The 15,657-nt window shown below is 36.9% G+C and overlaps 1 protein-coding gene across 1 annotated transcript in view; it reads right to left on the bottom strand.

The window, feature by feature from the left end:
* TDRD9 (tudor domain containing 9) overlaps positions 1-15,657 on the bottom strand; it is an 89,914-nt gene that overhangs the window by 53,616 nt on the left and 20,641 nt on the right. The window contains exons 2-6 of the mRNA XM_074825260.1: positions 13,630-13,736; positions 6,776-6,873; positions 6,119-6,340; positions 3,604-3,726; positions 1,288-1,368 (exon numbers count right to left, since the gene is read on the bottom strand). Of these exons, the coding sequence (XP_074681361.1) occupies positions 1,288-1,368; positions 3,604-3,726; positions 6,119-6,340; positions 6,776-6,873; positions 13,630-13,736 (631 nt within the window). The remainder of the gene's footprint in view (positions 1-1,287; positions 1,369-3,603; positions 3,727-6,118; positions 6,341-6,775; positions 6,874-13,629; positions 13,737-15,657) is intronic.

The raw sequence follows: 15,657 nt of genomic DNA, 5'->3' as shown, positions 1-15,657 counted from the left end.
CCCCCCACCCCCCCATAAATGTACGACTGTCTCAGATTTATACATGTAACTAATCTGAAGAAACAACTGCAGAAAAGGATATAAAGGAGATTGTCACTGGAAAACTATTTGGAGAGATTTAATCAGAATTTGGAATAGAGGGAAAAAAAATCTTTCAGGAACCTATAAAAGAAAAACATTCTCTAACAGGAAAGATGATAGGACCTGTACGGATTCCTGCCATTGACACCAACCAGATAATCAGCATCAAGGGGAAACTTCTGACAAACCAAGTATGATCAAATTATTTGCTATTCTCAGTAAGCAGAGCCAAGTGCTAAGAAAGACTGAATAGCTTCACACTACTGTCTCCGAATTTAAAAGACAAGTGAGTTTTCTTATTGGTAAGAAAAGGGATAAAAGATGTGAAGTGCACAGACATGCCCTATGCCAACTGGAGGAGCACTTTAGGTGAGAGCATGCTTCAGAGATCTAAAGACCAAGTTATCTGAGTTTGAATCAATGTAGTGGATTGTACAGAACACAGATTCCCTTCCAACAGCGTCAAAAACAGCCAGCGTAGACTCGAGTTATGTCTGCTTTGAACAGAACAGTTCACGTTAAGTGAACAATTATCTGAAGCACTTAAGGGACACATAAAATAAGGGTCTCAGAAAATTTCTGCGGTCCCAAACAGCTGCACTATCAAGTTAGCCTAACTCTATCACTTGTATTTAATTTCTTACAATTCAAGAGTTCATGACTTTGAGACCACAGAATAAATACGTCATGCTAAATCTCTGCAAACTCTGCTTTAGTACAAAGCAGTATTTCCTAATATGAAGAGAAAAATCTCAGCCACATTTTACTACCAGTTCTGCCTAGAAATTACAATACAGCATTTCTGGTTTTTTTGCTATTTTTCCAAATATGTTGTCCCATTTAAAAAAAAGTTCAGTATTTCAAAGAGCTAATGCTACCATATTTAACCAAGGATAAGCACTGCCCTCAATACCTAATACGTAATTCTAGTCAAATATCCATCTTGCATTTTTTAGCCTTAAGCAGTCTTTAGAAACTAATGCATTTTAACATGAGGAAAAGAAGTCTCTTGGAACACATTATAGCAGCCAGGAAAAGAATGCCCTTTAGCTTGCTTGCTTATGAAGAGTGTCAAACCAAATAATAATTTAGTAATAAATAATGACATATTTATGGTAAGTTTTTTAAAACATGCCCTTTATGGATCAAAAACATGTAAAAAATTATTCTTGCAAGAAAAAGTAGCAGAATATACTTGGAACATACCTTCACAGACTGTGAATTTGTGTGCAACAGTTTACGGATCACCAAGAGCATGAAATCCATTTCTTCTGTACGCTCATGCACCTGGAAGACATCCACAATTTAATTTTCCTTAATTCATGCTCTTTTTTTCGACAATCTCTTCCTTTGCTACTCATGTTTTATTTTTGTAACTTGGAACAACAATACGTTTTCACAGAAGAAAACACACCTTTTAAGACTATGCACGTTAGTCACCTTTTAAAATCCCAATACAGTTGCTCAGATGACTACAGCACCCTTTGTGAAAATCATATGCCACTACTAAGCCAGGACAATTGCAGAATAATGACCAGAAAACCAATCATGAGCTCTAGCCACTAGTTCTACTAGAGTTGACAATAACAGCTGAAGCGATACTGAAGTTGGGTAAGTCAACTGTACTAGTAAGATCACAAATGATCCAGGCAGGGACTATGTTGGCCTGTCTAAAAGCTAAAGTAAATGGAATAGACAACCCTTCTTCCCAATGGCTTCTAGCTATGATCAAAATACAAAACATTAATTCCTACCCAATTCTTTATATATCCTAGCACCTGTCTTTTCTCACTGCTCCGTGCAGTTCAATAAATACTTCTACTCAACATTGTCATTAAGTCATTAATTATTATATTAAGTGCAATAGCTTTTTCCGGAGCTCAACCTTCAAAGGTCAACATTTGTTGCCTGTAAGGTAATTAGCATATTCTAACATAATATAAAGATATACTTATTTCAATACTGCTCCATTACGAAAACAATTTAGCTAAGGCAGGTCTCAGGCTGACAGCAAGGTCTTGCTGTGAAAAGTCGTGATTTTCTGACCTAGGTTTCTTTAGGTATGTTCCTAAGTGTCTGCAGTACCCCAGGAGGGCTGGGACCTGCAGTTAAAAATGCAGTGGAGAACATCTGGTTGTTAAAATGGTTACTGTTGGGTAAAGATCACAACATGAGGTAGATGTGGGGGAAAAAATGGCATACAGGAAAGAGGAGGGACTAGAATTTCAGCTGGGGAAGCAAAACACACATACACTCTTGAAAGCTAGAAGCTGCTGAAAGAAGTGGTACAAGCTGATACCATCAGTTCGAATTACAGCACCAAGCAAACAAGGTCTGAAAAATCCCTGAATAATTCTGTTCGCCTGCGTAAGGGGCCAGAAAACTTCACTCATTAATTTTCATATCTAATTAATAATTTTTAAAGCTAAAGGAACAATCTAACACTTCTCTTATGTATGCATCTTCTATTGTTAAACTTTTGCATCATATATCTAATCTGCATTTCCTTATCTTTGGCTTAAAAATGCTAAGGTTTGCAAGACTCTGATAATATATTAGAGTGATCTCAAATCTTTCCCATGAAGATAACTAGTACAACTCTTTAGAATTTGGGTTTTTTTGGTTCTTCTGTCTGTTTGAATGAAGTCCTAAAGTTTCTTCATACAAAAGCGTAACAATTTGTTCAATCTCTTCCAGGTTTTCAACGTGCCATTTTAAGTGCACTCATGACAGCCTTCATTATTACTGTAAGCTTAATGGTATACCAAGTACTATCTCCCTGCTTCTCAAGTATCCAAGAATCAAAGTCACTCTCAGCTACAATACCATAACAGAATAAAACCAAAAAAACAGCATTAAAAAAAAAACCACCATAAAACCCCTGTACATCCTCTTGTGTCACCACATCCCAAGATTTAAGTCCTCCATCTTACATGTGATTTACATAGTTTGTGAAAGCACGATTTCACACCTGACTCTGTTTGAGTCAAATACTGCTTACCACAGAAAATAAGCATGAACATATGTAAAAATATACAAACTACAAAAAACCTACAAGTATATTTCCTTTAGCTTTTTAGTGAATAACAGCAATAATGATGAATAATGAGTGGACTGAAAATTCAGTGAGACAGAGAACCTTCAGAGAGCTGTTTTATTCTTCAGAACATCCCTGAAGAGTAAAGAGTCCTTCTAAGGGCAGTAATAATCAAGTGAGTAAATACTAGCTGCCCCTTCCTAGTAGGCCTAGCCGGACACATTCCTGAAATCCACACGGTGGATCACAGAAAACATTTCAAGGCATTCATATCACAAGCTAAGCACTCCCAAAAATCCTCTCCTCAGTTCTTAACTTTGCTGCTCAAAGGATCACAGAAACAAGGCCATTTCAAGAAGCGTTAGACAACTTATACAAAACATCTTTATAAATGATGGTCTGCATTTTTCTTTCTCTGGAATGGTAAGAGAAAAGAGAAGAACGTTTTTTTAATACGAAATTTAAACTTATTTTCACCAACTTACTTCATCAATGAAAATGTGCGTGAATTCAGCTAGGCTTCTGTCACAAACTATTTTCTCAAGAAGAACTCCAGTTGTCATGTACAGCAACCTTGTCTCCTTTGTGGAAACATTCTTTAAACTTACCTAACAGTGGAAAAAAATAATGCAGACAGGAACGGATATTTAATGCATTTACAGGAACATACAGCTGAAAGAACTCCAAAATGAAATATAGAGTAAACCCATCAAAATTATTGAAACTTGTAAAAGCCTCTGTAACAAATGTGTTCTTAAAGCCCAGAATCAGTTAACTGTAAACATTTTCTGTAGGACAAATTAAGAAATATTTTAAAACCCTGAACTTTATAAAGTAAAGGATCAAAATTCCTTGCTGGGGGCTCTAGCCTGAGAAGAATTCTTGAAAGGCTTTTAAAGGTACATACATGCATCTTTCCACCAATATACAGAGCAAGATTTTGTCAAAATACAGTTTGCTCACTGGACAGGAGAAAAGGAAAGAGGTATAACGTATCACCAAGACCAGGCAACTTATTCCTGAGAAGAAAGTTCTACAACCCAATGTTGAAAAGTGGATTTTTGATTTCTAAAATACTTCTGTAACTTTAGCAATCCCGGGTGCTACCTACCCAGGCAGGCAGAGCCATGACCACCTTTTTACTTTCAGCTTTTACAACAGTTTAGAGCAGACGAGTCTATGCTCACCTGTCCTACTTCCATTTCTGCTCAGCTCACACAAGTGCTTGTAAAACAAGCACGGCACACCCACATATACTGTCCTGAAGACTGTTTGGAAGCACACCACCATTTTATATCTTTAAGACTGATTAGCCTAATAAAACAATTTAGCAATTTTATGACAAATTAATTCAAGGTATCAAATCATATGAAAGACTTTATGTAGAAAGTGCTTTGGAAAAAACCCAACATACATAACCCCCAGTAATTCTAGAAAATGGTAACTGGAGGTTATTAATATTGGCTTAGTTAAAATTTGAGATACTGTCAGATCATAATTTTTATGGAATTATCTAGAGTGTTAACCTCAAACTTCAGAGTTGTGTAAAAAAAAGCAAATTTTTTTTTTACGGCAGTATTTGTTATAGATATATCAAAAGAAACCACTAAGATTTGATACTTAGACAAAGAACAGCATTCAGTAGGGATGACAATAAAGATCCTTTTGATAGGAAAATGAAGCTGATGTATCTGCACAGCTGTGTAATATGATACTGACATAACTAGAAACAGGCCATAAGCTTTGTACTGAGTTTGCAAGGCCTCAGGACTAAGGCATGTCAGGCCTGCTCTCTTTGAATTTTTCTTAATCCGCTTACACCTTCGCTTTACTTGGTCTCATTGTGACAGCAATTTAATGTGGTGTAGAAATACAAAGGCCTTGTACAGTAGCATAGACCTCGGGAAGTGGAGAATGAGGATGTGGCATAGAAGAAAGCAGAGGTGGGATAACAGATGAGGCAGAAGCTTCGCGCTGTAGACCCCATGCTATAAATAATTCTGCAATGGTCAGTTAAAAATAAAAACCCCTTAGACCTGGAACTGGACAAAATTGGTTTTATGGGTAACAAAGAGAAAACATCTAAGACTCATAAACAGCACCATATGTTGTACCTTTGGAAGTAACCTGGAGCTGCAGACCAATGAAGAAAAAGAAAGCTGTAAATGCATGTTAGAAAACATATATATACATGACCCTGAGTGGAAGAAAGAAAGGAAGAAACAACAAGAACGAAGAGAAGAAGAAACCAACATGTATTCCTCCCAGCAAAGGACTCCAGAAGCAAACAACTCTCTATGAACATCCTTCCACCACCAACACCAGCGTGAACCCACTGGCCTTAGGACCCAGAGAAGCTAGTCCGGAGACAGCTGTTGTCAAACTACCAGTGAAACAATGATCACAGCAGTTTCTTGTGGTTACTGACAAAGAGCTGCTTAAAGCACTAGTATCCGTATCACAAGATGAAAGCGGCGTCAAGTTTATAAATGGAAGACAGAACTGAGTTTGAAGCTGAGTTGGACAAAACAAAGGGAGGAGATAGATTCAAGAAGAAAAACTAGTTCAAATTTTTCATGTTAAGAAGAAATGAGAGGATGTTCACGAAACAATCTGGCCATAAATGTATGAAAGTCTTGACACAGCTGACAGGTAAATGTAGTAAAGTGAAACAAATCAAGTATGTTAAGGCATTTAAAGGAAAAATGACAGAATATAGCTCTCCTGCAACAATTTCAGTGATGTGTCCAATAATCAGAATGTAGACAATTAAATATTTCTGTTGGAGTCTCCCTAGCATTTATAGTTGTTCAACTTTAAAAGCTTAACCATTTAATTATGAATGTTTAACACAGGGATAGCTAGAAACCTGCAATTCCACTTTAAAAGCAGATTCTCTAACATTTTATCAGTATGCTAGATATGCTTAAAAGTAATCAAGAAAGAAGATACAGTACTTTTTAAATGTATTTTTAAATACAATTTGAAGTTTTCTCATACCTGGTATCCTACAAATCCTCCTAGTGTCAACGATCGTTCCTTGCTAATCCACCTGGCAATGCTGCTGGCACCAATTTTCCGAGGCTGGGTAACAGCAATCTTGCAGTAGATAGACTGCTGAATGCAATAATCCAAAATATATTGTGGAATCTGTGTGCTCTTACCACTGCCAGTTGCTCCTTGTACAATCACAACTGAATTGCTTTCTATCAGAGACACTATCTGAAACAATTTTTCAAGAAAACTCATAAGTCTACAAACAACTCAAAACACATTTCAAACAGATTTGAAATATCAGTAGCTTCCAGGCCACGTATCAGATCCCTATAAAACACTGTGCCATATTTTCTATCATCTTCTGGGCATCTCTAGATAACTGGACTCCTAAAACACATTAGAAGATCACAGAAAAAACATGGGCACGCACTCGCTTATATATTTTACATAAACACCTATAAACAGAAAGTATAAAAGCAATCAATGTTTCTTCCTCTAGGAACTTTTATACAGTGTTTTTGTACAACAAACAAAGGGTTTGTACAATCCTTAAAACAGAAACAGAGGTTTCCTTCTGGAAAAAAACAAACCAAAACAACAACAAAATAAAACATTATTTTCAGCTTTATTCCACAATGAAAGAAAATAAAATGAAATTACCTCTTCCCTGTGTTTGGCTACAGGCATATCCACATATTTATGATTAGTTTTCGGTACAGAAGTCCAATCACTTGATTCACACTGAGACAATGAAGTATCTAAGCATAAAAATAACCAAGAGTAAGTTATTTCAATAGAGAAAGGGAAAGACCAGCAAGGAATATGATAACAGTATTTGAAAACCTAACTTCTATCAAATTTGAATCACAGACTTTTGAATATAAATAGAATTAATAATTTCTAATATTAGTAGATTGAAGAGACTTTCTGTGTTTATGCAACTGCTGTTTTATTGGCAGCAGCTCTGCAAAACAATGCTTCTGTGTATGTCACTGTCAGTGTCAAGGATGTATAGAATTCTACAATTCTATATGGTTTTCTCTTAATTAGGAAAACAGTATTTTTGCAGTTTGCATTACAACTGCCAACTATACCCCTATTCCCAAGAACTTTTTTGACAATACTGAAAAAATATGCCTTATTTACGTACCCGTAGGTTGCTTCCCTTAAAGTCTATTGGATCCACAGTACAAAATAACCCATAATTTGATAGGAAGACCAATTAAAACAAGTCTGGTAGGAATCATGATGACCCTTCAACGTAGTACTACATTCTGCAGTCTCTTGGCAGGAGTTAGTCACCATTATCACTGGGTAATACAGAAATCTTACAGTGCTACCATGAGTTTCTGCTCAGCCGCCTGCTGTCAGTTCAACCATGAAAAACAAAAGAGCAATGAGACAGTTGTGGAGGCAGGTGTAGAATGGGAGAACGAGGACAAGACTTTGGTATGCAACAATTTCACAAGTTACAATTAAACAATTTGGCTAAAAAAACCCCACTATATGGACATAAAAAGCAGAAATGCTTTCTTTTTCAAATGGGCTTCACCAGGTATTATGGTGAAATTTACGTATTTGCATACAGATAATAAAAACTTAGACTTTGGGTTTTTTGTTATTTCTCTAAGAAATACACAGAGTACTGGGAAAGAAATCTAGTATTCTTTTTCCAAAGGTAATATTTACTGTAAAATAAAGTTTATAGCCTAAATATCTGACTGCACAGTTACAGTAACCTTTCCAAAGAAAGGAAGCTAAGAATCTCACAAAGCAGTGAAGCAAAAGCAGGCAGAACAACTTCCTTTGTCTCTGTACCATACCTGAATGTGCTCCAACCCACCAAATTGTCTTCAAGTGTCAAGGAATACAAAATGAGTTATTCCCACATCAAAACAAACCCCCCAAAGCTGGACAGTTCATTAAGACAGTTTCATAAAGGACTAAACCCCAGAGTTCTCCCAAAGCCACACTCTCCAACAAGAAAGGTTCTTCACCTAGATTCTGTGTAATGCCACAGTTAGAGGTGACCACTGCACAGTGAGTTACTTAGCACTACTAAACACACAGGAAACAGAATTTAATAGCAGCACCCTTTGAAAATACTAACTATTCTCTTTAAAATACTTTTGGTCAAGTTTCTAAATAAATTCCCCAGGAAAATTCATGTACAGTGTTCTGTCACAGCAAGGCTGTACAAAGGCTGATTGGCTTCCCTCTGGCACAAACATGCCACTACTGAACATCAGTAACCCTGCATGATTTGACCAATGCTGGAAGAAATCTCAAGCTGCTAGGGAAAAGATCCCAGTGTCAGCACATTCCTGCTAAAGCAACATAGCCTTCCCACCTCCATCAGGTTTTCCATGTAATAACTGCAATTTTGAAAAATGTGTCGGAAGTATACAACAGAAGACAGCAGCAATTCTATAACAGTGCTTATAAAAAAAGGGAGAGACAAAGAAATTTAAATAGTAAGACTCACATAAGCTTCTCTAACTCAGTAAAACCCAGTGTATTAATAAATTAACCTAAAATTCAATTAAGTAACAAACCAGAAACAAATAAACAACCACCAGTATTCTCGTAACTGCTAAATAATCAGATCGATTTAATCAATTTTGTGTATCTCATTTTTTTCAATCAACATAACTTTTTTTTTTATATTGCTTTTTATATGACAGCTCTAGGACAGCAATATCTTACCTTCTCCTAAGCATGTAAGTTTGGAAAAAAATTATACCAAAAGTAAATGGTCATCCAATGTGCAGAGTCTAAGAACTGGCAGCCATATAACCATTTAGTAGATGCTGCAAGTACTGAAGACTGTATTGTTTTTTTCTCTCCAAGACTTAAGACTCTGTGCTTAAACTGAAAGAAACATTACTGAGTTTGCCTGGGGAACTAATACCATGACAACTGTAAGACTTCTGTCTAGAGCAGACAGTAGTCTTGGGCCTCAGAGTAAACAGGAAACCAGATGAACACTGATGCCACCCAAGCAGCCATGAAAAGCAACTGTCGATACAAACTTTTTCTGAAATCCAGTATAATCATTCCTGAAAAAACAAAACTGGGGTTGGGAACATGAGTAACCATCTTACAAGACCTTAAACTTTCGCCTCCGTCTTTTTTTTTTTTTTTTTTAAAGAAAGGTATTCTGAGAAATTAAGACTCACTGCAGAATAGAAATACTTGAACATACACCCCTATGGAAGCTCCAAGGCTATTCTACTCATTTAAATAACCATTCAACTGTGGACTCTATACCACACAGTGTAATTATCTCCAACTGTTGTTGTATGGTTTGGGGTTTTGGTTTGGTTTTTTTGTTCATTTTGGTTTGGATTTTTTTACACCTGTATCTAATAAAGCCTCAAAATGAGAACTGATCTTTAGGAAAAACAGATCACTTCTGCAAATACAGAGGCATCTACAGATTCAAGGAGCTACAGGACTACAGACATCAGCAAGAAAGGCACTAAGTTTCACTTTTTCAATTGCATATACTTTCTGGAAAACGTTACTAAGACTAGGACAACAAACTCAACCCATGCACACCTTTGTAAGACATGTAGAGAATGCAGGACACTTCCAACCTGAAAACAGCAAATTGAGAAAGCGTGCAAGTGCCCACCATGCTGGTTTATGCCAAGCAAAATATTTCTGTGTATAAAAAGTATCAATGCCAATCCAGAATAACTAATATTAATTTCTCTATTCAGTCAGTGCAAAACCAAACTGAAAACTCAGTTATAGGAAAGATGAATTTGCCTGCTCACCTCCTTTTCAATTATTATTAAAGTTCTGTAGAGACATGTTGACTGCCATGACTAAAACAAGTCTATTGCCCATGGAAAGAGCCATTTTCCAATATATCACTTATTCCAGCCCATATAGCAGATGTATTCCTTCTAGTTCCTGTTTCCTGAATTTAATTTGAAGAGATCCTTTAACACAAGATTAGATTTTTGTGTTCACCAGTTCTGGGAGGAGAGATTGTACAGCCGAATCTTGGTACCCACCACTAAGCAAATAAAAATGAGATGCATTTAAAAAAAAAAAAAAAAAAACAACAACTTGAAAGTACTGGTTAGGTGAGTGAAAGGAGATGCTTACTACATCACTGATCATTCTTCTGTTGAGCTACAAACACACAAAGTGATTACTGCTAGCAGGCAACCTCATGGGAAAGGAAAGCCACAGGAAACAACTATGCTCCTACACTGAGCCACAAAGCATAAGGACTTCACAGTAAGTCAGCCTACTTCAGTCACAATGCAACGTACATAAAGTTGTTGCTGACTGAGCCCTGAAGAGCTTAATCAGAGCCTGGGCAAAGCAAATCTTTCCAGACTGGGGAAAACAGGCTAACAGTTTTCTGCGTCTTGAAGTGTTGACTGTTGAAGGACACCCCCAGGTAACATTAAAATTCCTAAGAAAATACCACAAATAATTAGTCTTTGCTCCTGAGACTTCTGTTGTCCGCTGCAATCCTCTCCAACTTGTACATATTTTGAATACAAAAGGTTTTGGGGTAAAGATCTGTGCTATGATTAATTTTCCTGGCATGTACCTGTTCTGAATCCAAAACATTTAAGGATCTCTATAACTTATGTCAGAAACCTGATCAGGAACAATGTTTAAATTGCTTCTTCTCTGTAAGCAATTACTTGACCTGGGACACAGAAGATCCCCAGAAGAGATCCATTTAATGGTGTAAAAATAATGAAGATAGAAGGGGAAAGAAACCTACCATCCACAAAGCTGCATGAAAATAATTATATCGGCAACCTTTAAAAGGGAATTTATTAAGGATTTTAGAAGCTTTCTTAAGAGTAAAACTCTTAATGCATGCAGTTTAGAATACCCAGATTTGAAAGAAAATTTTTTTTTTTTACCCCCCTAGGATCCTTAAAATAGGCAAGTGTCTCATATACATAGCTCTGGAAGGTTTCCCTGTGCACATCCTGTGACCTTGCTGTATCAAAGGTGTGTGTAAGTCTGACTGAAACAGCCAGTACCAACTGCAAAACTAGCCCGATGGGCCAGGCAGTAAGAACTTCTAATGTTCTACTTGTTTTGGCTAACAGTTGTGACAATTTATTTTCTTCTGCTTTTACTTAATCCCTTCAACTTCCTTTTCACAGCTGTATCATTTCTACCATGTTCCACAGAAGTCAGAACTCTAAATGCAGTTCCCTGACGATCTGTTTTCCCGACACAGAAGCCGATAGGCACTTTTATTTGTCCTCTCAGAATAAAAGCATATGCTCTTTCAAAGAAATTGGAAAGCACAAAACTTAAATTCAACAGAACTCCATAAAACACCAAAGCACAAGCAAACACAACAGTTTCAGTAACACTGCAAGATTTAAAATAGGCTGTCAATTTGTACAGAAGATATCATCTACAGTAAAAACAGCAATTCAGAAAGAAAGAAGCAACAGAAGGGGTACCAACGCTGAAACCTTCAGGGCAAATCAGCTTCTCATTTCCATGCTGTTCAGCTTATTTCTTGACTACATTTGTACTCAACACAGCTAGAGTGGTAGGGTCTGGTCTAGATAAATCCTTGATTGTTTATGACAATTTTCATATTCTTAAATAGAAGATGCACTTCCAGATTGGTATAGCTGGTAGTTACAAATGGGTCTTAGAGCTCTTCAAATCTGCATAATGAACATATTACTCTTAAGAGAATAGCAGTCTCATTAACAACAACATATTTATAATCCATAAAATTAACATTACAAATCTCATGCTCACTCACTGAGCTGCTTTATTATAGTATCCTAACATAATATTCCTGAATCTGTCTGTAAGTCAAAGTTGATAGCAATAAGAACCAGGATTTTCTTAAGTTTTTGTGTTATTCTACATCCAGGTGGGATTTTGCAGCTCAGTCTCAGAATGGCGTAGGAACCTTCCAGTCCATCACTATCCAGTCTGCTGAGAGTCCCCCACTGGGTTGCACACAGATGGGAGCAGAGCACTGACCAGAGGAGGGTGACACCAACACTGCATGGAACAGCTCCTGAAGCAACTGAGACTCCAGACCATGACACAGACAGAGTAGAAAAAGGAGGGAAAACAAGGACAGAGGAAAACATCTAATAAATAACAAGATAGCGTGTATATGCTAGTATTTTAGTAATTTTTAATGTTGTTTGCTAACTATATGTTGTTTAGTAAGTTGCAACTAGAAGACAGAAATAAATATCAGAAAGTATAAATTTCAAGGACAAACATTTTAGAGTAGACAAAACACGTACTTACAAAATAAAGTACTGGGATGACTATGCAGAAGTTATTTCCTAAAAAGCCTTACAACCCTGTTTCTTTTACAGGAGGAACATCATTGGCATCAGTTCAATTCAAAATTAAGCAGGCCACCAGTGCTGCTAAATTAAGTTGCTAGCCTACCTTCGGCAGAATGCTGATTTAATAGCTGAAGGACATTAAGTGATCTACTGTACTCCCTTGAATTAATCAATACCATTATACTTCTAAAGAAACATCTGAGGAACTTAGCTTAGTCAACTTGTTGCTGTCCTTGCTTTGCAGTAAACCACATGAAAAACTAGGGAACACCACATTCCATAACTACAACATTTGAAGCTTCTTCCAGTCCCTTTTCACCTTTCCCCATTTTCACTTTTCAAAACCTCCTCCTCTCCCCCGAATTTTATGTAATGCAAGTGAACAAGAGACAGTATTTTGTGGTTAGGACAGATGGTCAGATGCACTGCACATGCTGGACAGGCCAACTACACCTACTGCCTCTCAGCTGATGAGACCAAACAGCTTCATCACCTACCTAAGTTCCAGAGGTCATATAATTCGCAGAAGCATTAAAGGACGGTAATTTCTAGAAAATTTCTCAATTTGTCCAATTTTGGTATATCAGCAAAGGGATACAAAAAGTGTTACAGAGAATGACACACAGAACAGACAAAACATATAAATGTTCTTTTCTTGGGAAATCAGCTACATTAACAAATTTGGAAATTAAAGAGGCACAGTAAGAGTTTGAAGCTGAGCTGTCCTGACAAGTGAGTCAGCCTCATACTGCTTTTACCAGAGCTCCTAGGAAAGAAGTGCCATCAGATTTCTCTCTAAAGGCAGGTCAAAGCAACCATCAAGTATACACAGAAATAACATGGATAGAAAATGGGAAAACAGAATAAAGACGTGAATCCAAGGAGTAGCATCTTTTCACTGCAGATATATTTCAATCATATATCAACGTTTATCAATACAATAAACCGGATATATGCACATATATCTATGCAACAGCATTATACATTGTGGTTTCCAGAAAATAAGGTGTCTACTTTTTAATACCATGCCTTATACAAAACAAACAAATGCACATACAGCATTAAAAAATACACAGTAAGGTTTCATAGTTTTGTTTAGGGAAGGAAACAGGAGGAAAGACCACAGGGAGGAAAAGGACAGGTGTATCTGAGTTTATAATAGGAACCAAATATATATATTATTTTTTTTACCTGGTTTATAGACAAGCTGATCATTTCCAACCACATCTAGCTGTTGTGCCTCTGCTTGTCCATATTTTTCAGCATATTCAGTTCCAACACTTTCAGTGATAGGCAGCCTGAAGAGCAAAGAAATGACAAATCAATAAATGCTTCCTAATTAAGTCATGGATATCTCTGGGAATAACAGCATTATACAGTAAATTCAGAGTCTCCATGTCATGCAGGAACTACTTCAATGAACAAACTTCAGAAATAAATTTCATCTCTGCAGTTAGATGCTAGCTGGAGGAAAATGCCACATTAAATCTTTCTGTTTAGATTCCAAAAGATTGAGCTCCCAAAATATCATCCTTTAAGTTTTTAATACCTAGAAATTTCTCTCCTAATGAAACTTTATGATTTCTTCTGAACAAAGATGAAATAGCTCTGTTTCACAAATTCTTGACACAATACAATTAAGAAAATACATTTAATCCTTGCATGATTTCCCTGGAGACAGGGGAAGTAGACAGGAGTAAATACAGTCATCTGATTGCTTTAAGGAAAAAACTTATGCCTTTGAGCCAAGAGATGATGGCGGCCACGGGGGGAAAAAAAAAAAATTAACAGTCACCCAATCAGTGAATTTTACAGAAATTTATTACACACAAGACAAAGTCTATCCATGACATAAATAGAATGAAATGGGATTAAAAAAATTCTCTTGTACATTGTGTGAAAAAAACCCACATCGATTTCCCTAGCGAGTGAAGTAGCATATATACAATGATTGTATGCTTATTAAACCATCAACAAACTTAAATGTAGAAGAGTTTTGGACACATCAAAAGTACCCTTTTTTTAAAAAAAACAAACAAACAAAACCAAAACAAAAAACCAAACAGAAGTCAAAACTATGGTTTTGCACTTTAAATTAAACTGTGGTCCCAGTGCAACCTTTTGCTATTCAATAATTCACTAATGCACAGCAAATCTGTTTCGCTGTAGGTGTGTATTTGAGACATTTTATAAAAGGATACTGCTGCAGAAGTGTCTATTTCTTGACCCAAATAATAAACAACATGGACTCCAAAAATAATTAAGCTGAAAACAGGCGATTCTTAACATGACCCTATGTCACAGAGCTCTCATCACAGAGTAATGCACAGTACCTTGATGCCACAGAGCACCCACCTTCTATGACAAGGCAACTCTGTGCCAGCTTGGCTCTGCTACAGACTACTCAATCAGATCAGTCATTATTTCCTCCTACAGGAAACACCAAGTATTTATCAACTACTGCTGTCAACAAACAAGAAAAGGTTTATCCTATTTTAACACTATTTTAGGTATATAGATACAGTGATTTTCCCCTGGATCTCAAGTATCTCTTAAGGCAGGGTTCAACAAGATTACACACATCTGCACTCGTTACGTGAGCAACAGCTGCCTACTTCAACAAGCAGACACCACTTTTATCACTCTAGCCCTTCTGAAGCAGCTGGGACAGGGAACACTCCACAACAGGCCTGAATCCAAGGTACAGTTCAGAAAAGTTCATACACATCGTGTCAGACCACTTGTTAAGTAGGTTATTCCACTAAACGTATATTAAACACAAGTAAAACCCCAAAATACGATGAAGGTATCAAAGCCAAGCATTCAGTAGTTGAAGATAACATAATTAAGCTTGGCCACACAATCTCAATTTGGCAGCACTGTATGCACATACTATACAGATTTTAGGGATATAACCGATTATTTTTCATTTCCATAAGACTGCAACCTCACCGAGTGCACTGGAGACACATCTTCAGAGAAGAAAACCTGGTTATGCAGTAAATACAACTTGTCCTTCAGTCCTCCACAAGAAAAAAAAGCCATCTGACTAAGGAAATGCTGTCATGGAGGAGCAAGCACTACTCGAATGTCAAAGCCCTGAGCAATAGCAAGCAAATCACTTCAACAAAACACTTCCACTGCGGGGTAGAGGCTAAGGGTGAGAAAGGCAGGACTGTGTTCATCATTTGCTGTAAAGACCATGCAGAAGCATCAGTA

Source organism: Strix aluco, chromosome 4 (assembly GCF_031877795.1).
Source record: "Strix aluco isolate bStrAlu1 chromosome 4, bStrAlu1.hap1, whole genome shotgun sequence".
Taxonomy (NCBI): domain Eukaryota; kingdom Metazoa; phylum Chordata; class Aves; order Strigiformes; family Strigidae; genus Strix; species Strix aluco.
The sequence above is the reverse complement of the archived record's forward strand: the minus strand, read 5'-3'. Positions and strand labels throughout refer to the sequence as shown.